Raw genomic sequence first — 27,756 nt, 5'->3', positions numbered from 1 at the left:
TAAGGCTCATAGGAATTATTGGGAAGAGGTTAAAAACTAAAAATATTATAATGCATGGTTTTTAAACTAAAATATATTGTTTTCTGTGTATATTTTATTTATTCAAATTGGAAGCAAGTTATTGGTATCTACTAGGGCAAGGGTATAATGGTGCTTTAGGATTTTCTTGCTTCTCTCTTGAAACAAAGCCATGCTACTTACTCACTCCACTCTTGGTTTTCCGGTTTGTTTGTTTTTTCAATACACACTGCCAAGTTCTCCGAAACTGTGTATTTTGTTATTTTTGTTTGTTAAAAGAGTGTGGTGTGAGATTGATGGATGTGTTTTATGTTCTGCTGTCCCTGTGATTTCTATCAAGCAAAGTCTTTATGTGCAAGAGAGACTGTGAGTCATGATTCGATCCAGTGTGTATCTGACCCCTCACAACAGTGCTTTCAGCAAGAGATAGATTGAGAGTTAGTAGAATCACTCGCCAGGCAGATCTGGGCCACACCAGACTTTTCTCACCTTGCCCTGGGTTTTTTTTTTTTTTTTTTTTTTTCCCCTTCTCTACTCCCCTCTAGTCTTCCCTCCTGTCAGGTCATGTGCTGCTGCCAAGGATTTGATGGATAGTTTTTATTACTACCCCTCAGGGTCCTCACATGTGCTCCCTGTGGTGTGATACTGTTGTTTTTTTTTGTTTTTTTTTTTTAAACTGAGGCTGAAACTATTAAAGTGCACAGAACCTGGTGAGTCATGCAATGAGGAAATGAGTTGTATTCATGGAAAATGCATATATGCTAAAGAGCTGAATGAAGGGCAAACTCATTCCTAGACAAACATCTAGATGGAGGAAGTAGTTGGTTGATTCTGTATGCCTGTAACACTTAAATTGTCCTCATGTGTTCTCTTAGTGCATTGACGTTATGCTGATTTTCTTGAGGCTTCTGAAAAATTTGTTCTAGCAAGCAAAAACTATGTTTTATTTATAGTGTGGCTTTATTTAAAATATACACTCACTGACCACTTGATTAGAAACATCTGTCCATTCATGCAGTTATCCAGTCAGCTGATCATGCACCAGCAGTGCAATGCATAAAATCATGCAACTCAAGATGTGATCTCAGGGACTTCGACCACTGCATGATTATTCGTGCCAGCCAGGCTGGAGCGAGTATTTCAACGCCTGATAAGCTCCTGGTGTTGTCACGCACAACAGTTTTTACACTTTACACAGAAGGGTGAGGAGAAACAAAAAAAATGTTGGTTTTATGGCAGAAATACTTTATTGATGAGAGAGGAAAGAGGAGAATGGCCAGACTGGTTCGAGCTGACAGGAAGGCTGCGGTAACACACATAATCACTCTTTTCCATTCTCTCCTCTATCAAGTGACCAATACCATCTGGGGTGCTTAACACATGCTTTCTCTGAGACGTGAAACCAGTCAGCTGCATCTCTTTGAACTTCTGCTCAAGCAGCATTACAGGGAAATGTAACACATTAGGAGGAAATTGTTATCTGCCCTCTTCTGCATGAAAGCACAGCTGCCCACAATTGGCTAGTGTCCGTGTGATTGACAGGGAAAAGAGAGTCCTGAGAGTCTTTTGGACCTCCAGCTATGAATGGCCGTGGCAACGTTGGACGTTGAACTCACGATCTCAGGATGACAGAGTGAGTGCTTTTCTGTTAGATCACTCGGGAGCTGTAAATAACCTTTTGTCTTTACAACCGTGGTGAGCAGAAAAGCATCTCAGAGTGTACAGGTCAAACCTTGAGGTGGATGGACTACAGTAGCAGAAGAGCAGACTGGGTTACACTCCTGTCTGCCTAGAACAGGAATCTGAGGTGAGGGTGGGCACAGGCTCATTACATTAACAAGTAATGACATTAACAAGATGAATTAATGGCTTCACATGAATGTGTATTGTCAGTCTCTCAACAATGATACTATAGCAGAGTATATGCTGTAATACACTTCATTATTATACATTCTATAATAAAAGCTATACTTTGGTATAGAATACACTATCATATTCCTTATTAAACAAATAGCCCAAGTCTAAAAAGTATGAGACCAAGATAAAACCCACTCACAGTTTACGGATATTATGATAGAAAGTGAAACGGACTGTAGGAAAAAGTTCGCTAGGTTACCAATTTACATTAATGTTCTCATTACAGTAGAAAATGTAAATGTCTATTTCTGCATGTGGAGTTATAATAGCACCTATAAATTTCAAGTAACTGTTTCAAAATACTTCATCTTCTTACACTTAAACTAATATAGCACAAACACTTGTAATGCACAGCTGTTTCTGTCTCAGAAAATTCCATAAGCCAAAAAAAATTCTAGGTTTTAATGCACTTTAAATTCTGTGTGCTTAAATCAAAGGAAATGTGCTTTGATTTGCAAATCTTTACATGTGCTATACTACTTCCTGTTGCATTTCTTTTAAAAAATGATAATTAGCAAACTCCCTGTCATTTCTTATACCTCATGCATGCTCCCTAATTCCCAAATGCAATGATATAAAATAGGATTACACTGCAGCGCTTGCTAGAAAAATGGCCTATGCGTAACCTATGTATGTCCTGTGTACGTATTTGGACAAAATGATAATACCAAAGTCACCAAAGTCTGAGCATCTGGTCTCATTCTTGACATGGACTTGGCCACATCTGGTGTTGGTCTCATCTTGGTCTTGCCCCCTTGGTCTTGACTCAGACTCTGCTGGATATGGTCCTCGTCTTGACTCGGTCTCGGCTGAGGTGGTCTTGAACCCAACGCTAACAGATGGCCTGTCCAAACACATTCTAATGCAGCAATGAGCAGAGCGTGTTAATGTAGCTGAAACTAAAAGATTTCTCTTTCTTTTCATATTGACTTCCTGGAGAACTGGAAATAAAACAAAATGTTTTCTGTGGTTCTGCTTTTCTGTGTCTGTGTGTGTTTCTGTATTTCTGTTTTATGCAATATAGTTGAGCTCTGTTCTTTGTCCATAACATTTGATATTAAGTTGTGAAAATTTTGCATGGTATTTGCGGATGTGCTTTCGGGTCCCTGAAGGACTAGTGGTTAGGCCACATTGCTCTCACTACTGTAGCCTGGGTTTGATTCCCGGGCAGGGAACTGACCCCAGCCACTGGGGTTGCGTGCAACAGTACGTTCTCAGTGCTGGTCCCAAGCCTGGATAAAATTGAGGAGGGTTGCGTCAGAAAGGGTATCCGGCGTAAAAACTGTGCCAAATCAAATATGCGGACCAATGATCTGCTGTGGCGACCCCTAACGGGAGCAGCCGAAAGTGGAACAACAATATTTGCAGAAGTGCTTTTATGCTTGAGAATGCTCATAATTAGATATCCAAGTACATTGACTTCTACTAGGTAAACTCACCACTGCCAGTATCTTCCTCTCAGGTAGGCCTCTAGACATAGAGCCTGCTCTGATGTCTATCTGAACTGGTGCTGCTTGTAACTATAACCAAAGATTATTATCTTAGAAATGACATAGTTCTCACTGAGCAAAATTTTGCTGGTCTGGATGGGAAACTATCAAACTATCATCAAATAGTGTCTTTAAGCTGTGAATAATGCGTGCATATTAATCTCATTTGCCACTGTACAACTGCCCTCTAAGAGAAAATGTTACAATGGGGAAAGTAACATTGCTTTATTATGAACTCTCAATCACTGGTAGCATATGACACAGTTGGGATTCAAACTTTAAATTGCAACAGAATGCCAAACACTGAGAAACACATTGAGTGTGTGGGTAAAAATAGGTTTTTGTGCATCACTGGGCATAGCATGTCATTGGAAACATGGGTAGCAGTTATGGTGTTTATTAACGTGGAATGTGCTTAATGTTTAAACTGTTAGCATGCTTGACCTTGACCTGAGAACAGACCTTTCCTCTCCTGTGCTGTCTCACTGTGTCTCTCCATTGCAATTCATTGAATGTTGTCCTTCACCAAAGTGCCAGCTTTTTTTCTGGGTCAGTCCTTAGCCCTCTGAGAGGGCCTGAGCCACAAGAAGTAGAAAGAGAGAGAGAGAGGAGGGGGGGAGGTATTTATAGAAAAATAGGGCTTCGCAGTACCTTTTTCCTCGCAAAAGAATCATTAGAGGACCCAGCTAGCATGTCCCAGATTTCTGATCAGTGCTCTGCATGAGGGCCAGGGCTAGACAAACTTAGTAGAGGATGCAGAGCCTTGCGTGTCTGTGTTCTCCTACACACTCTGTTCTTCTCCACAGCTCATCCTGGGCTCAAGCTGCATGTCTGATGGAGCTTTGATAGACTTTGTAAATGGTTTAAGTCTTTGGTGGTGACTCAGCTGACTTTCCTCAGGCCCTTGGGCTTCCCACACTGACTCTGATACAAATCCCATAACAACACACCTGCAACCATGATGAGAAGATTTCTGAAGAGCCAGAAGGGCCGCTTTTCACTCCGCCAAAGCCGTTCAGGTTCCCGCAGCGCCTCCAAGGACTTCTGTAAGTTTGTCCTTTATCTATTTCACTGTGTTTCTTAACCAGCCTCACTGCTAAGAGGCAGGACAGATCACAAGGGATTACATTTTCTGTGCTGATATGTGATTGCAGCTAAACTGGGCTGTGTATTGGAGCAATTATTTGTGGTTGTAGTAAACAGTGAATTTTAATTCCACTGTAGAAGTGTATTGTGTGGATTAATTGCTGAGTATTCCTTATTACGCTGGACTGTAATTTCTCTTATTTCTTATTTGTGCTCTTATTTATTCTAGTGAATATCCAACAATCTTATTATATCTTATTCCAACAAATTATATTTAGCTGTATCGTATCAGGTAAATGCCCACAGCTCATACACTAATCTGCGCTGGACTTGGAAGTATTTTATGCATATTCTAAAGTTAAGATTATTTTTTCTTGAGTTGTTATACAGTTGGGATGTTGGGGATATTATAGTGCTAATGTACACGCAATGGACACATCCAAAAATTGCGATTATATAATATATATATACATATATATATATATATATATATATATATATATATATATATATATATATATATATATATTTATATATAATCCCAGTTATAAATTGTGTACAACTTTTGCTCTACATGCATTACTGTTTCTATTAAAGTCACATATTTTAGTCATTCATAACTCACACATAATGTTTAACTGTAAGGAGGTACTGTTCATCTTTCAGTGTCCCTTGGCACTGTATAAAGACACAAAAATGGCCAATATAGATAAGGAAGATTTGGGCTAGTTTCAGAGTAATTCTCTGTCAGAGACTGACTGCAGTACAAGAATGAGGGCAAGAGCTCTACTGGGGCTTTAGAGATACAGACAGAAAAAAAAATGTTTTTTTAATGAAATCATGCTGTGATGTGAATAAACACTAAAAGATTTTCATTAAATTGTAAAAACTGGCAACATTATTGGTGGTTATTCCATTATTATTGATTACTGCAATGTTTTTGTTAGGAAATTACTCTTGTCATGATAGGATTTTTAGCTTTGTATTGATTGATTTGTATGTTTGTAATATCACATTGGTTGTTTCTTCTCACAGACCCAAATCCTCAAGTGCTCAGGGACTTCCCCTTAAACATTGGTATGTGAACCTAGATCCATTCACACAGAGATTTCTACATACATATTCACTATTTGTCTCTTTGCGACTTGATTCCCACTGGCCAAATTTAGGACAGTGTCTTTGTGAAAAGCTGTTTTCAGTAGGCCAATTGAGTATATGATATATTGTAAAGAATTGTATCTAGACATTCACTTATGTTCATATATACATTCTACCAAGGCACTTTTCTCTTACAATGTTGTTATCATGGACAGTTCCAAATCACTATATACTAGACACTAGCTGTGAAGGCTGTGGCCTAGCTACATGTCTTAGTATTTGCACACTTATAAGTAGGGCTGTAGGACTCGAGGCCAGTTTGGAGACATTTTTTGTATTGACTTGGGCATGTCTCTCACTTACTGGCATTTGTGCTTCGACTATTCTTGGGCATTGATCTCGCTAAATATGGTCTTCGTCTTCACTGAGAGTTAAAAAAATAATGTTTGTGTTTTCATTTAGTTTCGCATGCACAAAGTTTGACAAGTTTGTCTTGCTTTCATTTGGACTCAGTCTTGACTTGGTTCCCCATAAGACTCAGTCTTGCCTCAATCTCAGCTAGTCCTTGTCTTGGACTTGACAGTATTGGTCTTGACTGCAGCCCTACTTCTAAGATAATTTTTACAATATTTGAAATATGCTTGACTATGCTTCTCTGCAAATGCAATGCTATAACCCTAAAACAAGAAGCCTGTGAGAGTTTGAAAACCATGTTCAACTGTAGATTTAACTAAGGAATACATTTACAAATAAAGATATCTTCTTTTACTTCATGTTTCAGTAATATGGCAGTCATATGATTGCAGAAGTCACTTCCAGGGTAAAATATTGCCACGTAATTTGTAACACAACCTTGACATTAAGCTTATGTTAGCTGTTGTTAGTTATCTGGCAAGCAAGGTATGTTAGTCAGCTCACTCTTTAATATAAAACATAACCCTATTTAAAAAGCCTAGTTGTGTTTTTATCTAGGTAGAGAAATTATTGAGTGAGTGTGGAGTACTACATGTGCCACAGTGTAATAGAAATTTAGATCATGACACTGTAGGGAATTCCAAATGTGATGCTCATGAAGGGTCTTTTTCGGTTACATTGTAACAGCCTCAGGGAAAAATGTAGTATTACATATTTTAAAAATAATAATAATATTATGATACAGCTTATAGTATTATCAAAATCTCAGAAAAATGGGTACTAAACTACACTTTCCTTGTCACTGGGGTTGTACCCTCAAGGGTACGTATTTTGTATCTATTACATGATAATGTCAATATAGTTTACCTTTAAAAATGATAGTACAAAAGAAGTACCCTTGACAAGGTAACATAGAGTTAGGTACCCTTGTTCCTGAGATTGTAGGAAAAGTAGTAATTTAATTTTAAAAAATTTTATAATGGCACATATCTGTAAAATCTTACCCCTCTCCTTCAGAACTGGCGCTTCCGGCAACTAACCAGGGCTGGCCTGAGGACTTTGGATTCAAGCTAGGTGGAGATGGACCTAGCTACATCCTCTCTGTGGTGGAGGGCAGCAGTGCCTATATGGCAGGTCTGCAGCCTGGTGATCAGGTGCTGGAAATTGATGGCCAGAACGTCTCTTCTCTCAGCACTAAAGCTCTCATTGCCTTGGCCCAAACCCTCAAAACTGTACCTCCAAGCATCGGGGTTGTGTCCCGCATTGAACAGGTCACTAACGCTATTAGAATTCAATGTTGCATTATGATCAGTGTGGTGTGATGTCAGAATGTCAAATAACTTGTGAGAAATGGATAAAAATGGCCTCTGTAGATGTATCTGGAAGATTCAAAGGACACCACTTTTCATTTTGTTACTTCACAGTTGGACATCACCCCAGGACCTGACGGCCGCTTTGGCTTCACCATTGTTGGAGATTGCCCCTTGTTGGTGGAGGACTGCATGCTCAACTCTCCAGCGGGCCGCAGCGGGTTACGGGCAGGGGACTATGTGATGGAGGTGAATGGAATTCCAGTGAAGCACCATGAGATGGCGGCAGCCATGATTAAGGCATCGCAGGGGCGTACACTGCGCCTTGGTGTGCTCAGAATGAACCGTTGGCAAAAACGCACGAGCAGCAGCATGAAAGAAACCTACCAGAGTGGAGATATAGTCCGTCAGGACCGCAAACACAAAGCCCTGGAGTTTAACAAGAAGGTCAGTAATACATCCCTCCATTGCATGCTGGTGGAACCATCTCTTTTTGGCATTGGACAGGACTTAATGTACTGGTGACTTGCAATATTCCTAAAACTCCTCAAGTAGTTGATTTTATACTTAACTTATGAAATTACACCTATTTCAAATCAAGTACTATGGTCTTAGGATTAACCACCTTTGAACAGCAACCATTTTTTTGTGTGAAGAATCTGAAATAAGGCTCGTTGCTGCTGCTTGCTGATCCTTTGTGCCTCCTATGTTTTCAGGTTGAGGAGATTTTAGGTGAGGAGCCAATGGTGAAGGAGAGGCTTTTTGACCTGTTGAAGCAATATGCTTCAGAGAGGGATGTGGAGCAGCTGGCGTCCACACTCCCTGAGATACTGATCAATGAGGAACATCAACAGCTGATTGACAGCATCAGGTACCATTGAGATTTTGGATGGATACTTTGTCAGCAAGCTGGACATCTGACACTTTATTTTCGTTCAGATAAATGAGGCTTCTTCAGATAAATGTGGCTATCTTTGACTAATTAGGCTTTGCTGTCTTTTTGTGCTGAGTCATATAATCTGGTATAAATGAAAACATGTAAGAAAGAGAGATAAGTGATCGCTGAAGGGGTTAAATAGTGCATATTTCCTCTTTCCCTTTTTCTAGCTCTGATTAAACTTCTCGCTCTCTCTCTCTCACTCTCTCTCTCTCTCTCTCTCTCTCTCTCTCTCTCTCTCAATTTCCTTTCCCAAATATAAAACTGAGGGAATAGAGAAGGCAAACATCTCACCTGTCTCCAACTACACAGTAATAAAAGACAAATATCCTTACAAATCCACAATGGGAACCCAAAAATGTCATTTTTTTAAAATGAACAAAGCAATTGCCTGATATGTGGTGACAGAAGCTGCTGACAGCTTTGTTGTAATCAGGCCAGTGTCTATAAATATTGTAGGGAATTAGGTACCATGCCAAGTCCAATGGCACCAGCTGCAGAAAGATTTGATGAAATGGAAGCTTGATACCCTCACATCTCTTGCGTTAAGGGACTCCTGCTATTTAGATTTGCAGTCTGGCAAAAGGGCATATCAGAAACATTTTTTTTTTTTTTTTTTTTTGGCACTGATATCTAATGTCTTGTCTAATCTAGTATTCACTGTTGGAATTAAAATGAATTTAGCCAAACATAAATGTCCCACAGTTAAGTGAGGAATAAAACACTATAGTTTGTTCGGTTATAGGACAATAATGGATGCCTGTGTGGGGAGTTACTGTTACCACCCCTGAATATTTCCCATAACAGCATGTCCTGGAGTGTTTTATTTCCCTTATCCCACAGCAATTTTCTAACATTACCAATGTGCTGACACTTGAGATTCCTTCAATAAATCCTAAATAAACTCCGCCTTACAGCTTCACCATTTCGTAAAACCAGCACATTTTTGATGTTTATTTTAAGCTTTAGGTTATGTGGTGCCTCTGTCATACCAGTCCCTGTGAATTAGCTCTTCCTATATAAATGATAGCTTATTAGAACGAGAGACTTAATATAAACCTGTGATATGAATTACAGGTGGAACTACTATCAGAGCTGTTGTTATAGAAAACTAATCACATTCTGACCAATCAGATTCTAGAACAGCAGTGTGATATGTTTTTGTAATCAGTGATGGTATAAAGTGCTCATACAATACACACTAAGAAAAGAATTGTGCTCCTGATCTATTATATTGTGATGTTTTTCTATTCTGGGCAATCCAATTTCTTGGAGTCCTCATGGAATAATGGGACTTTGTTCTCTCCACAACTGGAGAGAGATGGCTTTAATCAAAGCAATAAAACAGTTATGCTCACTTGGTGTCTATTAAATGGGATTTTGCTAACTAAATTACTGTAGGCTAAAGTGGCTGTATCTGACAACAGCCTGCTAATTGGAAGGAAATCAATTTGCAGGGACAAAAGCTTCCCTTTTTCTTTTTCATTGTTTCCTGTGTTAGTGGAGTAACAGTATCCCTTATGGGAAAAAAGACTCGATAACAGAAACATGCTGACAGTAGGAAACAAAAGAGAGGTGTATTTTTCTTTTCAAGCCTTTGGTTTCCATTTGCATAATTTTGTAAAGAATGTAAAAGCCCTCAAGAATTATATATATTATTATATTCAGAACTAAACCCAGAAGTCCAATCCAAGCTCTTTTATATAGTGACTTGCTTCCTTTGATTTCCCCTTCATTAAACTGCATCCCTCCATCTCTATTGTCTCAGTATGTCTTAATTTTAAATCTTACCAATCTTTAAATGTCCACCTCTTATTGGTTTTGCCTCTCCCTTTCCATTTTCTCTCTCATATTCTACAGAAATGCATAGTTTATCACATCATAAAAATCACACATTCCCCTCCCCTCCTCTTTATCCAGCACTAAGCTCATATTGGCATTTTTTCTTCTCCCAAATGTTGCTACTGGCAGCCTTTGGAAGTGTGATATTCCAGCCAATTTGCTCGCTGGCTCTGTGTAGCCCTACTGTAAGGTGGATGGGGTGATGGAGTAACTCGAGGCTATATTTGATGCTTTGTGCACTGAAGCAGCAGCTGTGAAGTTCCCATGTGTGGTAAGGGGCTACGGTAGAGTGATGAATTGCTGTAGGTGAGTGATGCTGAACATTCCTGGTGTGTTTGTCTCTCTGTGCTCTGCTGTTGCAAGGTGTGATTTATGGAAAGTGGTGCCTCATTGTGGTGTCTTTGTTTTGTGACTTGAGTCATGACATATTAATTGTCTTCTTCAAATGAGTATTCTTGATATTGTTCTGTCTCACTCTTATGGAAAATCTTTGAAATATACCATCTGTAGATTAAGGAGTGGCATTTATGTGATCATTATTAAGCTAAATTCTGTTCTGTTTTATGATACCTGGACTTAAATAAATAATAGCTCAAAGAAATGTACACCCATGCACAGTCAGAATTCTAATCGGGCTCATTTAAAGCTTTGACAGCTTCTTTGAATAGTCAGGACATGCTGTAAAGCACATTATGGACAGTCCTGAAGCTGGAAGTCTCTCTCTTTTTTCCTGAAGCAACTGATTTCATGGTCATGTTTAAATATGTTCTACATTTTCATCTATTCCAATTCAACCATGTACTATATACTGTAAATGCACAAGAGTGCAATTAATTTAAAAAAAAAAACAGCTTTATGGGAATGCAAGGGTTTATTGCAGTGAAAGAAGTTGCACTATAGTAATACAGTTTGAAAAAAATATTGGGATATACAATGGTGCCTATTACTACCATTAAAAGGATTTCCATATTACATTCTGTATGGATCAGCAAGTAAATAATTATCATGACTATGCTATATCATGTATCTAAAGACAGAGAGAACAAAACTTCAGTGGAGGCTGCTCATGCTTTTGTGAATATAGCACGTAATACACAATTCTTCACTGTAGAACAAGGCTTTCTGATGGGTGATTTTAGTTACAGCAATGAATATGTACCTTTCACAAGCAGCCACGTCATTTCTTTATTTTTTTTTTATCTCTCACGGCTGTGTGGTGAACCACAGCGGGATGGAACTGACAGTTGCAGCTGTCGTCGTTGTTTTCATTTGATTTAAACATGCTCAGGATTCTCCTTCCTCAAAGTGGAAATAAGATCAATCATAAACCAAAAGCTTTTTTGAAAGTTTCCTTTCTCTATTGTAGACACTTTTCTTGAAAGATCCTCTTCATGTACTGTTTCTCTATGATCTTTATAGGTATAGCAGCAAAGATATGAACTCTAATCTGGATTGAGTAACACCACCATTAATTCTCACTTAAATGGCCCTGACGAGGTGTGCTATTGGGGCAATGCGTGTGGGATAGCAGGCTTGAATGTTCCCTATATTCTCTTTCCATTGCCTTCTCTCTCCCTCTCTCTCTCTATCCCCTCTCTCCCGAGGTCGAATAGCTGCTGATTAGGTACACTGTCATGGGAATTTGAGGCATCCTAACACTGCAGGATTTGGCAGGCTACACTAACAGAGTGGTGCGAGTGTTAGCCTGTGGCAATCAGAGACTAATCAGGCATATTTATTCTCATTAATAAATCATTATCCAGCATTAAGGTCTTAACTCTATATAGAGGACAGTAATGACAGTAAGGACAATATGACAATATAATGTCAAAGAAATTGTTTGGAAACTTTTCAGAAGTGGATCATCCTATGAAGCTGTGTGGACTCTCCAACCTCCACAAGAAATAAACTAGGAAGTAGAGCACCATGTTCCAAATACCTAGATTCATGCTCCTCATCAAGTTTTTTTAACCTCTGAGAATTTTTCACTCCTGTTTTTCATCACTGGTCATGTGATCTGTTTTTGTGGCATAAATGTTAATTTCATTCCCTTTGGTTTATAGTATCCTGTAAACCAAAAACACAACAGCAAATTCAGAAAAACAACATTAACTTAAAATGGAAAGAGAGCATGCTTTGTGAACATCACATGCTCGATGCAAATTGGACATGGCACATGACTTGCAATTTTTCACTGTGTGTAACCTTTATTTGCCCAGGATTAAAAAGAAAACGGATAAAATCTCTTTTACAAGAGTGTCCTGGCCAGGAAAGCAGCAAAAAAAAAAATACAACAACAATTAAAGACACAAGAACAGTTAACACATTAAAAAACCTCACCCCAGAATTAGTGAAATAAATAAATAAATAAATAAATTGAACAGAAATAGAAAATTACATAATAATATACAATAAAAATATTGCAAAAACAACTTCCAACATGGCTATACTCAAAGTTATTTACAAGTTCCATAAAGTCAACCAGTGAAGGGAGCACAGTAAGTTTCAAGTGTTCCTGTAAGTTGTTTCATGTTGTTGAGGCATTAAAATTAAAACCTTTTTTCCCAGCTCAGATCTAATACGGGGAACCACAAGTTGAATAATGTCCTTTGAGTGAAGATTGAAATGTTCATTTTTAATAGAAATGATGGATGACAAATAAGTACATAACTGTATTATCTTGTTGGCCTAGTGAAAATTATTTAATGCCAAGTCATGTATGTTATTATCGCGAGGAATAACTCTTCTTTTGAATAACTCTTCCTTTCGGTAAGTTTTCAGCATATCCATTATCATATTAATGCTGTGTAAAGTTGACAGCATATCTAAAATAACATCATATAAATGTCCTTGGGGCATGGTCGCTTAGTGAGTCGCACGTTTGCCTCGTACCTCCAGGGTTGGGGGTTCGATTTCCGACTCTGCCCTGTGTGTGTGGAGTTTTCATGTTCTCCCCATGCTTCGGGAGTTTCCTCCAGGCACTCCGGTTTCCTCCCCAGTCCAAAAGCATGCATTGTAGGCTGATTGGCATCTCTAAAATTGTCCGTAGTGTGTGAATGGGTGCGTGAGTGTGTGTGATTGTGCCCTGCGATGGATTGGCACTCTGTCCATGGTGTTCCCGGCCTTGTGCCCCGAGTCCCCTGGGATAGGCTCCAGGCTCCCTGTGACCCTATGTAGGATAAGTGGTACAGAAAATGGATGGATGGATGGATAAATGTCCTTGATAAAAGTAAGTACGAATAATAGCATGATTTATTTAGGCTCATATTTCCTTGCTGTAAATAAGGACCTACATTTTCAGTTGTGTATGTCGGAATTAGCTGTTGTGTTTTTGGTTTATTAATGTGTTTTGCCCTTATGGGCCACCATACCATTTTCTTTATAGATGCCTACATTTTTTATTATCATTCCATTATATTACTTTGTCAGTTATTCCATGTTGTGCAGCTCTCTGCTAAATAAATGTATTGTGAGCTACTTGGCCACTGTCAGCTGAATTATTATGGAGAGCCAAATGTAAAAAGTTGATTTGAGGTCATTCTGATATATGACTCACTGTCTAAATGTCAAATAACAGTTTAAATTTCAGTGTAAACCTTAAATATAAATCAAAATATTAAATGAAAATATTAAAAATACATGTAAATATTACATTTATGTTAAATGTATGTTGAATATACTGTAAATGTAAAAGTGTGTGGGTGGCTTTTTTGAAGGGGAGTGGTGGGATTTATATATAAGATTTACATTTATACTTAACATTTATATCTATATTTAATATTTATATTTAATGTTTAACATTTACATTTATATTTGAAATTCACATTGAAACTTAAAACTGTTATTTCACTATCTAAATGTATCACAATGGTCTCAAATGTTGGAAAAAAGCATTCAAATTTGAATGGCACCCCATAAAGTATTAATGATAGAAATAGAATATAATAACTGTTAAGGTGTTCTGTCAAGAAGTAGATAAAATACCCTGATTTTTAAAAATATTTGTTCTTAGTTGCATAGAAAGGCTTCTAACATTATGCTGGTGGAATTGATACTATAGTTTAATGACACATCAGCTTTCATTCACCCTTTATGGTCAGCGATCAAAACTCCATCGGTCCATGCTAGCTGTTTTCCCCTTAAAAATCTGACCAGCTGTGTGCTTTTCTGTCCCTGCAAATCTGTACAGCTCTCCCTCAGGGTGCCCACTATTTTTAAGCAGCCTACTTCCTTTAATAAATGCTTTTTGGTTCATGACGCATTCCAAGTTTGCACAAAATCCACATGGCAGCCTATAGAAGCTGAAGTTTCACTCAGAAGGTCTATATTCAGGATGGGGATTTTTACCTTCATCTTTGAGAAAGGGCTTTGTAGTGATTCAGAAGCGTGGATTGGGGTTTCGCTGTGTATTTAATATTAACTTGACTTTGAGGTTGTGCAAGCCATTGAACTGATACCCATTGTGCTGATCTCATGTTGCCTGGCGCTTGGATGACTTCTAGCAGGACATTTGATGTGCTGACATTTTCAATGATGGCTATCCATACTTTTGTCATCACGTTTTTTTTCCTTCTTTTGTCGGATATCCCACGTGCTGACCTGCCTGCGAAATTCCTTAGGGAGTTCCTCACACTCCACTCGCTTTTCTCTCCCTCCTCGCCTGCTTCTCTCCTCCTTTCATTTCTCTCACTCCAACTTCTAGGCAGTCGCAAACACACCTCACTGCTTGGTCCTCGGTGGGTGGCAACCGATCCGAGATAGGGGGCGAAGACCTGCAGCAAGACCTGAATTCCCCATGGCACATACTTTGGAGTGTCTGGATATCTGAGCCTAAATATGGGTGACACTTGGAAAGTTGACGTGACCTCTGATGTACTTTGAGGCTTCAATAACTATATAGTTGATGGTTTTCAACATGATGCTGGTTGATACACCTGCACTGAGACAGACATGCTTGGACTTTAGAGATCTGCTATATCCGGCTCTTCTCAAGGTGTTTTCTCAGGGATTGATGATTTATGGGAACCTACACTATTAGTCACCAGGGTTGTTGCTGAGTGATGAGCTGAGAAGCATGGGGAGGGACAGAAGTTTCTCCAAGCACTTTCGGTAAGAGGAATCTGTTGGAATAAGCGTTCAGTGCCACTTTGATCTTTTTTTCATCTGCAGTTGCTGAAAAATGCAGTTGTGATATATGTTAAGTTCTTTGGGCATAGAGCGCATGCTTACAGTAAGCAAGGCAACTTATCATTATATGCCTGTCCTTATTTCTTTCCTATACACACTATACTTTTTCGAATACTGCCGCTTACTTTAACTGAATACATAGTGTTTTCTCTTCTGTGATTTGGTTTCCCTGTGCAGAAATCATAAGTGGAGTGACTATGGCAATGCTATGCTAACCTGCCAGCAGTTAAGGTTAGATAATAAGTTTTAGATGGGAATAAGGAAGCACTCTGTAGCCATTGTATGGTAGCAACGATTGAGGTTTTTCTATAATAACGTGCTCATCTCAGTTGTCATTCACTCCTTTGAGTAGTGTGTCCTTGATCTGCAAACCCCACTTCTTGGTTAATTTTAGTCTTCCCATGACCTCCTTCTAATTGAGGGCATTCCAGTGTAAATGAAAGTTAAACAAAAATAATCTGGGCTCAGCTCAGCTCAAGAGCAACTTGAGAAGTTTTAAGTTTGAATGCAATATTGAGACATGATTTTTGATGTTTAATAGATATTTTGAATTTGGCCTTAGTGGTGTTGCACCAGTGTTTGTTAATACACAGTCTTAAATAGCACGCATACATTTTTTCCACTTATACATTCACTTACAATATATCAAATGCACAAAAAGTAGCCATCACACCTGTTTTTCTGTCTCTGCTCCTGGAATGCATCACATGGCTTTTTGGCACAAGGTTTCCATTCCAGTACAAGCGCAGGTGCCGTGTTCTGGCCCAGATATGCTGCTCTAACTCTGCTCAGAATGAGGGCTCATAGCTCTTTGGAAAAAGGCCAAGCAAAGGGCTAGTGGAATTCAGAGTGGAAAGAAGCGTGGAAATCTTTGTTAGATTGATGGGACGAAATGCTGAATACAGATATATTAAAGCCAAGCACAGACAGAAACACATGCACCAAGCCAATTATTTCTACACTGATGTTACCAATTCTTTCCTAATCAGCAATTTTGTTAGCAACATAGGCTTTGTATAAGGTGTACTAAAACAATTCTAATTTAAAAACAAATTCAGATGATAGCATGGGACAGTAAATTTATTAGAGCTTTATTTGAATCTAATAAATATAAACTTGCTGCTGTAGTAATTTAAAAAAATACTGATTTGTTTAGACTGATTTGCAGTTTACTCAAAAAACATCAGTGTGCCAGATATGTATAGATGCATATACACTAGGTGGTTAATCATTTTTCTTCCTGTAGGTGGCAGTGAGTTTCATTGCTTTTCTGAGAATTTTGCCATTTGTCCTGGTAGTGCATGAGAAGAACAGGCCACCAGAACTGCAGCAATTCACAAACACAAAGCCTAATTCCCATTTCCCTGAATTGATCACTCTGTTGCCATGGAGACGACCAGCTGGGCCATTTGCTATCTAACTTGTGCTCAGTGGATCTCAGCAGGACTCTGTGTTAAACTGTTTGACATCCTGCTGCACACATTGGCCTGCTGGGATGCACAGCCACTGGAAAGGTGTGAACATGCTTGATAATTAAAAACTGCCTTTCACGTTACACTAGCTGAAGATATTTCCGACAAAAGTTTTATTTTAAGTTCTTAAAATGTATCCATCTGGCCCAGTACTTTAGAATCATTTTTTCATTTCAAGTCCAATGTGTTTGACTTCAGAACCAAATCTGTGTTCCTGTTCACAAAGCTGTGTTGAATAATTAAGGAATAAACACTGTTATAGGAAAATTATCAATGACAGTTAGTTACCACCACGGAGTTGGTTATTTTCCAATAACATCATGTTCCAAAATATTCCTCTTATACCACATCAATTTGCCAACAATTGCAACTTTTTAATGTATTAATTAACTACACATCGTACCATTTATAATTTAATTTGATGTTGTGGAATGTCCAAGAGACAATTCTGTTATCACTTACGTTATAAACCGATATAAACAGTCTCTCCCATACCAGTCTTTCTTTTTTCTCTCACTCTTGAACAAAAAAATGCTGATTGACATGTTGCAGAGAAACCAAACATGTACAAAGTCCTCTGTCTGAAAACTTTCCTGCAGTGGAAAACTTACTGTTACAAAATGCTGACACTGGAGACTCCTTCCATAAATGTTTACCAGCAACTTACAGAAAGAGTCGCCATATCAATGATTATACATTTTTCTTTGTTGAATAACAGCATGTTTTTATAAATTAATTTATTATTAGGCTTAGATTATGTGCATGCTTCACCATACAATTCCCTGTAAATAAGTTGTTACAAACAATAATGTTGGAACAAGTGCATTACTATAATCCTGTGATTCCTACTGTCAGATCTGCTGTTATAAAAAAAATAGTGGTGTTTATGACAAGTAATTTTATTTGGATTCACAGTTTGCATCATGTAAACTGGCCATCAGTGTGTATACTCATTAGTTACATATTAGTGTAATAGTCTTGATACAAAACGTCATGACAAAAATCTGTACGGTTGATGGTAAGGTTACGTACACCTAGGCTAAAGATATTCAAACTCTCACTCAAACTCACTCTTTTTTCACAACTCCACACATTTCATATTACTATACATTTCCTGCATTAAGTCAATTAGGGTCAATTCGATCCTTTATTTCCATAAGAATTTCAAAAGAATAGTTTTATTTCAGTTTTATTTTATCTTATTTTATTTCATTTATTTTATTTACTATATCAGATTTTCAGTGGTTCAAAGCTTACATACACTTTGTTAGTATTTGGTAGCATTGCCTTTTAACTGATTAACTTGAATCAAATGCTTGAGGTAGCCTTCCACAATCTTATCACAATACTTGGTGGGATTTTTTTTCCCCAATCCTCCTGATAGAACTGGTGTAACTCAGTCAGGTTTGTGGGCCTCTTTGTTTAGACATGCTTTTTCAGTTCAGTCCACAAATTTTCTGTGGGGTTCAGATCAGGGTTTGAGATGACCACTGCAGTACTTTCACCTTCTTGTCTTTAACAAGTAAAATGACCTTGCCAAAAGACATGTAGGGTAACATGAAATGTATGTAGTTGTGAAAAACTGAAATCATACGTCTTTAGCCTAGGTGTATATAAACGTTAGAAAACGATAGAATAGGCCTCAGCTGTATTCAAGGTCAATCACACATTTAAGGTATATAATAATGTCGATTCCATTTTTGGTCTAACTATTCCTTTATTTACTCCTTTAATGATGTTTATTTGACTTGATTTGTACTTTATAACTGTGTCCTCATTTTAACTTCCATACTTATTTTAACTTGTACAGATCTATCTCTAGTCTACACTCCTGGGTAAAAAAAATGGGCCAAGCACAAAATGGGCTTCTGACCAATGATTTGTTGTTGGGACCATTAAAACCTTAATATTTGCCATTTTGGGCTTGGCCCAATTTTTTTGCATTCTCACTCTGAAACCCTGCAAAATCCACTTTATGACAGTTCTGATCTACAGGAATAACCAGAATTTTCTTCCAATAAAGCTCCATTTTTTCTTCTGCCTCCTCGGAACATTTTAATCTTGAGGAATAGCAAGCACTGTCCTGTACCATAATCAGCTTGTGCTATTTCCCAGCTCAGTCATTATGTAGACATACACTCTTTGCTCTATATATGAGATGGAGGTAGAGAGGGAGAAATGGAGCCATTCCTGAGGGAGTGTTTTGAGGGAGAATGAGAGCAGGTACAATATATTCGTACACTGTAGAATTGATTTGCACAAGAAGCCCAGTTTCTTTCTTTCTTTCTGTAACGGTGTGAGGGCAGTTCTGAATGTGTTAATTAAGAAGTCTTACCCGTGGCCATTGGTGTATGGGTATAGCTCACTAATTGGGTGCCTGACGCTATGGAGATGCTTCCTGTAGCTTGTATCCTATTTCCCTTCTCCAGTAGCTCAGTATAGAAGTCATTAAATGCAAATCAGGTTTGAAGCTGTTTATTTAAAAGTGTTTTCTATATTGTCCTTCACTTTTGTCTGTTTCCTTTTGCACATCCAGGCACAATTAGTGGGGTGTGTGGGTTTGTGTTTGTAAATTTGGGAGTATTTGGCACATAGACAAAGTGAAAGACAGAGTGTGAATTACTGTAGCCTATAATAATGAAAGCTAGGTGTTACTGGCTGTCAAAATGTCTGAGGTGCACCTGCACTACAGTCGAATGGAATCAATCACTTAGTTTCAGTAACCACTTTGTCTTAGTCAGGGTTAAAGTGGATCCAGATTCTAGCCCATTAGGTGGGAAAACATCCTGGATGGGATGCCAGTCCATTTCATGGCACCATGGACCCTGGAGCAGTGAGGCAGCCGTCCCTCAAATGGAATTTTTAAATGCAATTTTCACCCTTTTCAATTATGGGAGTATTTTAAAATGCTAGAAATGCACTTATTATTGAGATACATGTAAAAGAGTAACATACTGTATTTGTTCAGTCAGGAAGGTCTGAACGTCTGAAAAGGTCTGAAAAAGTTTTCAGAGCTAAGTATAGAAGATTTCACCAAATAAAGAGGTTTTCACAAGCCACTGGACATATGGGTCAAGCTTGTGTCAGAGTCAACATGAAGGACATGTTATGACCTCTTGTAGCGGTGTTTGAAAGTGTAATTTTGTGTCTTTCTGACATGCCTGGGGAGCCATATCTTACTATTAATTTATACATTTTTAGAGGTCCCACAACCTCTTTTCTTTAAATGACTTAACTAGACATAATTAGTCAGGTAGCTGAGATGTTGTATGTTGAGACTGATAAATGAGAAGATACACTGATAATTTCACTCTCATCTGTAAGTGATTTCGAGTAATGCTGCACCTCTCACTTTTTACCCCCACACACTGCCATCAGGTTCCATGTTGGATGAATGGGGCTATTTTTATCTCCTCCTTGTCAACAGTGACAAATGTGTCAGTTTTATTGCATTTAATAAACATCACCAAGTTCTCTACCTGAATGCTGGAGAGAAAGATTTATCACTTTCGTCATGCTGTAGAATTATAGCAGGCTTTCTCTGCTGTAGTCCTGCTCACCGCCTCCTCCACTCAGGAGGTATGTGTGAACATTTGTCCTGCCTCCACGTATTCTCTCTCTCTCTCTCTCTCTCTCTCTCTCTCTCTATCTCCTTCAGCTGAAATGGCTCTGCATCCCTCTCACTTCAGTGATTTTGACTCCAGTGGAGGGACTTCTGGGGACCCATTCATTCCTGCTCTGTGCACTTATTCCTTTCTCTGCTTCTTCTCTGTCATGTTCATCAGGATCTTCATCCCCAAGAAGCACCGGCAGCGTTTTGATGAAGTGGTCTCCCAGAGCCTGATCAGCCGCCTGAGGGGCCGCAGTTTTAGTGAGCACAGGCAGAGCGGACTGCGCCGCAGCCGCAGCGAGGATCACCCCGAGCGGCTGCTGGTGTCAACGCGGGCCAGCTCAGTGCCACGCACTGCCCATGAGGATGGCATCATCCCCCCGTCTCGCGGCCTTCGCAAAACGACTTCACTCATCGCTGGCCACTCTGGCGCCGTCACCAACCGCAGGCCAGTTATTCAGGGCAAATTACTATAATAATGATGTTTGACAGTGTGTATGTCTATGAGTGTCTGTGTGTGTGTGTATGTGTTGCATATTTTAATAACAATCCTTTCTTTTGTATTTTCAAAAGAAAGTCATTTAGGCAGTTAGGAAAATGGGCATTGTAAATGACATTTTTCTTTGTGCTTATAAAATTAGTTTAATGATGTGCTGTTGGCAGAATGACTTAGGTTTAGGTTAGGATGGTCTGGATATTATGCCTTATTGTCAGTTTTGCTATAAATGTAGGACTGTACACCAACACGTGTTTGACAGGGATTTTACTGTATAAAATCCATTTTTATCACTTCTTACTGGGACGTCACTGCCAAAATCAGTTCAAATGTTTTTGCCACCTAGAGGCATATAGCCTTGGGATCAATATATGATCAGTATGCTATGCCTTTGGATTCGGAGCAAAATAGAAGACTGTATTACAGAACCAGTTTGTCATAACTGCTAATGTTACAATACATTAACTACCAAACTTTATAGAATTCAATATGGATTTTCTAAGATGGAGCCTTCTTCCTACATTATAATAAACTTTGATTTATACTTTCACCTTCAACTATTTCAGTCATTCGCCAAGAGCACTCACACTAACACTCGTACATGCGCAGTAAATCTTGTGCATATTTGAAGAATCCTTTAAGATGGAAGGGATTTGATAATGTATACTCCTGGGCCAAAACTCAGTATGGAATAGCTTTTCCCTTTGATTTCTTTAAATGTTTAAGCTTTGTGGCCCTTGATGGGCTGCATCAGGTGTGGCAGATAACCAAATAATGACTAATCTTTAAAAAAGAAAAATCCCAAAAGATATTTTTGGAAAATTTTGTACATTGAATTTTACATCAAACATTTTAATCATTATCATGATTTTACCTTTGCATACAAGAAGACTATATAAGTGAATTTCCCTGTTTCTAGCTTTTCCCCAAACAAACAGTTCAATGCAACAAATGTAAATGAGCAAATGGTGGAACAGGAAGTCTCAGGAGTGCATTTGTTTAATTCTTGCTAATTTTCTGACCAACGATTTGTTGTTAAGACCATTAAAACCTTAATATTTACCATTTTGGGCTTAGCCCTTTTTTTGTCCAGGAGTGTAGTGGCTGAAAAATGCAGACTACCTCTCCTAAAGCCTTTATTTTTGGATGCATCAATCTGAAGTAAATTCTCATTTCTGGTTCATTAGGGTGCAACAGATAGTAACAGGCAGAACTATTTGCTTTGCCAAGCCTTCATTAGAGACGGAGTAAGACTAAAATAAAATAGAGTGGCAAATTAGCTCCCCTATGTGATGACAGCTGTTATATATCACGGGCTATAAAATGGCTTTTTTTATGGAAAATGCAAGTAAGTGGTTGTTTTTTTCCTGGCAAGGTTGTCAGGTTGTGTACATATGGCACAAAATACATATGTCAGTTGTGGCTCTGAAAAATTGTAGAAAAGGGAAAAGTTGTTCAATACATTTTAATTGAAATGATGCCACAAAATTTGCAGATCAAGCAAAGAAAGAGACAGGTATTTCGGTTTTCACTGTAACTGTTCCTTAGGATCACATTTAACTACTATCAGTGTGGCACAGAAATAGCACAGGTGGAATGTCACGATGGCCTTCAGGGAAGCTTTGATCTGTCTGTCTTCACTTTACTCCCTACATTTAAAGCTTCTCTTCAACCTGTTCACTGGTTCCTTTTCCCCTCTTTTTTTCTTTCTTTCTTAACTTTAGAGTGTTATCATATATGTTTTTTATATCCCCTACAAGGCTTTTATTTAATTAAAGACTTCTAATCCATGGTCAGTCTAACTGTGACAAAGGTCACAAGAACCTTTGTTGTTCATGAATTATAAAACGCCTCACTCAGGGGGCTAGCACCCTCAATCACTGCTTTCAGGTATATTTTTATTGCTATCATCAAAGCTTTGTGTATTTATTGACAAAAACTGTCTGGTAAAACTCTGCAAAGTGTTCATGGGTCATTCTCTCTTCTGATTTTATAGTGAGATTCTAATTCATTGGAAGTATACATATTAGGTACATATGTATATTCTCATAACAACAGGCTCAGACTGCAAGTACTATAGTCAATATTGGTACAGTTTAGGGAAACAGCAGGATGTTTTCACATGCCAAAGTCAAATAGTATTTTAAATCTGCAAAGTTGTAGTTATACTAAAAAGCTACCAGTGGTCATTGCATATGATAAGATTTTATAAATTAAATTCATAATAATAATGGAATAAGAGGCTTGAAATAAATAAAAGTAATATAAAAGAGTGAAAATAGGAAAAAAGGTATGATAATGTGAAAAAGTTAAAGTATTTGTTATTCATTATTTTTGTATTATTATTGTTATTATTATTATTATTATTATTATTATCCTTTTTTTTCTAGCTGCATTAGTTTTTATTTCTGGTGGTGGCCTAGGGAGTTACTATGGAAACACAGGGGGTGATTACTGTATATAGGAACGAGCTGTGTGCATGTGTGCATGAGTGAACATTTGTAAGGGTCTCTCTAAATGAATGAATTATGCCATGCAAATATTTGAAAGCATTATTTAAAAGCATTTTGCGATTGTAACCTGAGATTAGTTTTTTTCTGTCTGTGTCTGTTATAGGACAGTGCGGGTCTACAAGGGGAACCAGAGTTTTGGTTTTACCCTCCGTGGCCATGCTCCTGTTTGGATTGACTCGGTTATTCCAGGTACAAACACCTCATAAATAAACCAGTTTAACAACAATTTAATTATTGCCAATGCCTGATGTGCTAGATTTCTTCCATACAAGCTCTGCAAAATTTTGAAGCACTTCTGGAGAGTAATAGCATGGTTTACTTTTCTGTGTTACATGCTAGTATGTTGTAGGGGGATAAGGAAGGAATTGGACAAAGTTTGGTAACTAGTGCTGTAGTTATAAGTTGGGTGTAATTGTAATTGGCATGTTTCTCCCCCCAACTGAGTTTTGTCAAGTAATGAAAACATATAAGATTTAAAAATGCTAACCTTTTCATTTAAATTATGCTGTGGTCATTGTTGAACTACTTTTCAGTGTTGGGGGATTGAGTATGATATTAAATATTCATATGGGTTTCAGTAACAAAACATGGGCTCTTCTGCTCAGTGTCATCAAAGCTGTTGATTTCCCAGTGCACTCTAACTGATCCTGATTATATAGATTGGAATGTAGGTCAAATTTGTTATCCACATTTGTACATTTAAATCAGAGACTTGCTTAGATCTTTTCTTAAATGATGTGGCCAAATAGGCTTCATGGCTTGAAGTGATATTAAAAGTATTAGAGGATGACATGGAAGCTGTAACCTAACCTAGCTAGCTAATGTCAGTTATAAACAAAATCCGGATCCAGCCCGGATTGGCTACTGTTAAAGAAATTGCTAAGAATATAATGCCATAAATTGAAAGTCATGCTTGTGTCTAATATTCTGTCAGAAATGTGAGCTACTGTATTAGCAGTTAACTAGCCTCCTAGCTGTTTAGATAGGGAGAAGGCAATGGATGCCTTTTCAATTTGTATATTAACTGATATCCATAGATAATGACATTTTTATGGGGTTAAAGTTGAAAGATATTCCTAGACCATTTTATTGGTTTTAAAGTCATTAAAATCAGCTATTTATTATTTTATTTGGATTTTTAATAGTTTATCACCTATAAATTTATGATTATTGTATGGTTTTTATGGTTATACCCTTTATTTTTTAAAACTAGGTTTCACTTGATTGCTACAAGAAAGCATGCAGTTTGATATTTGGTACTAATCAGATGATTATTGGCAAAACAATGCAACTTGCAAAACAATGGTAGACATTATTCAGTTGGACTATTAAATGTGAAATATTTAAATAAATAAATTTATTAAAGTTACACTCTGTAGCAAATGCACCAGCAGCGTCAACAATGATGTGTCAAACATGGTGGAATCATGCTCTAAAATGATAACTGTATGCGTATATATGTGCCCATTTATGTGTGAGAATGCAAGCACAGTTTGACATTTCAGTCTGTTAACCATTCCTGGCGGCCGTTATCTTTGTTCACGTGTGTCTGTTGTATGTGAACACGGAGCAAATTCTGAAAAAGTCACCCACTGTAGGCTTGAGTCAGAGGAGCACAGGTGGTCGAATTGTGCGTTCATCAAATGTTCATCAATGTTTTTTGACTTCACTTCCCTTTTTCACTTGGTGCCATATCATTACTTTCTCATAGCAATTCAATATTTTCCTTTCAGCATAAAGAGCGAAGATCATGTTGGGTCCAGGTTTTTAGTACAATAAGTTGGAGTCTGTGGGAAGAGCTGGATGTTCATTCATCCTCATCAATGTTTGTATTGAGCCTTAATGCCCATGCTCAGTGTGTGAAAAAATCTATGTCCAGATATCTGTAAAGGTGCTTTGTGACAATGCCTGTATTTAGAAGTGCTATACAACTAAAAGTGAATTGAATTGAATTGAACTGAATTGATGTCTGCAATTATACATGTATCTGTTTTTCAGGTAGCCCAGCTGAGAAAGCAGGCCTTAAACCTGGAGATCGCATCCTGTTTCTCAATGGCCTTGACATGAGGTATTTAATCATTGGAATAATGCTGATTTTATTATTACAAGACCTTTTTTATCGGGCAACCATGCATGTGAATGTTCTCATTACTTGTATTGTAATTTATGTTGACACATGTCCATGTTATGATTCTAAATTGTATTTTTAGGACTTACACCCTTGTCTGTCTAATCTTAAAACTTTTGACTGACTACTGCTAAGCACAGGGAGAATTATTACTAGAGAGTGAAGGAGGTATAAAACTTTGGGAAAAAAACAGCAAACATATATGTTGTCTTAGGAGCTGCGCCCATGAGAAGGTGGTGGCAATGCTGCAAGGCAGTGGAGCCATGCCTTCGCTAGTGGTAGAGGATGGCCCTCCAGCCTTCATGCTGGCTGAGCCTGAGGCTCTGGAGGCATCTCCACGCTCACGTTCCCCTGTGCTTAGCTCCCTACAGTGGGTGGCTGAAATCCTGCCACCCAGCATTCGCGTGCAGGGGCGCACTTTCAGTCAGCAGCTGGAGCACCTGCTTACCCTGCAAGAGAGATACACCATCTGCAAGTCCCTCGAGGCCTTCTTCCAGCACAGGTGAGTGGAGTGCTTCTCAGTTCTCCATGCAATAACCTGTTAGCACACAATTGTAATAGGAGATACTGTGTGTTCCAAATGAATTCCAGAAGTTAACTGGTCTGGTTTGGGTTTCTAGATTTTTCAGGGAAGCTGGAATCCACTATTTGCAATTAGATTAAAATAAACATTGTTTCTTGTTTCTACAAGATCCTCAAACAACCTCATATGTCTGTGAATTCACAAACTATAAGTGGGCTAACATCAAAACAGGGGGTCATTATTGCCTCTAAATATTTTCTTTGTGACTTTGTACTTGAAAATGTGAACTTTATTCTTTTGCTTTGTAGGAATGTGGATACTTTGATCGTGGATGTGTTTCCAATCCTGGATACTCCAGCTAAGCAGGTGATCTGGCAGTTTATCTACCAGCTGCTGACTTACGAGGAACAAGAACATTGTCAGAGCAAGATCTCACGCTTCCTTGGTTATAAAGTCACATGTGAGTTGTATGTATGTACATGGGAGTTTTCATAATCATATACAGTATGCATTGCATTTTTTCCTGATCAGTGAATACCAGTTACATAATTTTCATTTAAAAATTTTATTTAATTACTGTTTGTAATATTATTACTAGAAATGTCAACCAAATGTGGGAGTTTTATTTGTGGTGGGCCATTCTTTGTAATGTTTTGTGTGTTATAAATAAGTGCCTGTGGCAGAGCCAGAGCCACCAGCTCCAGAGCCCCACCGGCGTAGTAGCTCTATGAAGGTGACAGGCACCACCTACCGGAGCAGTGTGAGAGGCCGTAGTTCAGACGATCTGGTCATTGGCACTCACCTGGGAATGGGTAAAACACTAATCTGTCATAATAGTAGCATTCATTCAAGTAAATGTTATCTTTTTGTTCTTTTTCCTCCCTTTTCCTCAATTTTTATATTTAATTTATTTTCACCATGTTGTTCATATAACTTAATAGTATTACTTACAACTTAGTATTTGAATTTCAATTAACTTGACTTTTTGGTTAAATATGTTTAAACCATAGTTTAAGGTTACTAAGGTTACTACATTTAAACAACAAATAATTTTTACAGTGCACTAACATTGTCTTGGACTTTATTACACCATTATATTATACACAGTTGGATTTAGGTTTTGTCAGATTTTAACATAATTGAGAAGCCAGATATTTGAAACATGGATGAAATAAGTATTGCTTGTTTATATCAGGGATCCGCACTGAACCTGTTGAGGTGGCTTCTATGAGACTGGCTCCTGGAGAAAGACAGTCTGGAGATGGGACCTCTCTACCAGAGACCCCCAACAACCTCACTAATGTGAGCAAAGACGTAGAAGACTGTAGTTGTTTTAACTTTAATCATGGGAAATTACCCAATGGATTATTACCCACTTCCTGAGATCAAAATAAAATAATTGCTAATATTTTGTATTAATTATAATACAGTTGCATTTGTATTTATCTAAAACTCCTTCTGTTTCTATAGCTATCTGCTGTATATGCCGAGCTGGAGAATGTGCATGTAGGCAAGAGGTCTAAATCCCTGAAGAGCCGCCCTCCTCCTGCCCCTGAAACATTGATTGACATCTACCCTCACTCATCTAGCCAGTCTGTCAGAGCTAAATCTTCCTCTCCTTCTGTACGGGCTAGTTCAGGTATACAAATCCAGTCAAAGAAACCCACTGGCCTTCTAGACAACCAGAAGTATTATTAGTTGAAATAATGGATGAA

The 27,756-nt window shown here is 38.1% G+C and overlaps 1 protein-coding gene across 1 annotated transcript in view; it reads left to right on the top strand.

The window, feature by feature from the left end:
* Positions 1-402: 402 nt before the first annotated feature.
* grid2ipa (glutamate receptor, ionotropic, delta 2 (Grid2) interacting protein, a) overlaps positions 403-27,756 on the top strand; it is a 38,492-nt gene continuing 11,138 nt past the window's right edge. Inside the window, exons 1-13 of the mRNA XM_026916812.3 lie at positions 403-4,471; positions 5,547-5,588; positions 7,041-7,294; positions 7,448-7,780; positions 8,050-8,204; positions 20,557-20,829; positions 23,494-23,579; positions 25,389-25,458; positions 25,733-26,020; positions 26,350-26,501; positions 26,713-26,853; positions 27,237-27,343; positions 27,512-27,680. Coding sequence (XP_026772613.3) covers positions 4,384-4,471; positions 5,547-5,588; positions 7,041-7,294; positions 7,448-7,780; positions 8,050-8,204; positions 20,557-20,829; positions 23,494-23,579; positions 25,389-25,458; positions 25,733-26,020; positions 26,350-26,501; positions 26,713-26,853; positions 27,237-27,343; positions 27,512-27,680 — 2,158 coding nt within the window. The 5' untranslated portion in view covers positions 403-4,383. The remainder of the gene's footprint in view (positions 4,472-5,546; positions 5,589-7,040; positions 7,295-7,447; positions 7,781-8,049; positions 8,205-20,556; positions 20,830-23,493; positions 23,580-25,388; positions 25,459-25,732; positions 26,021-26,349; positions 26,502-26,712; positions 26,854-27,236; positions 27,344-27,511; positions 27,681-27,756) is intronic.

Source organism: Pangasianodon hypophthalmus, chromosome 13 (assembly GCF_027358585.1).
Source record: "Pangasianodon hypophthalmus isolate fPanHyp1 chromosome 13, fPanHyp1.pri, whole genome shotgun sequence".
Classification (NCBI taxonomy): Eukaryota; Metazoa; Chordata; class Actinopteri; order Siluriformes; family Pangasiidae; genus Pangasianodon; species Pangasianodon hypophthalmus.
This window is presented reverse-complemented; position numbering and strand designations above follow the sequence as displayed.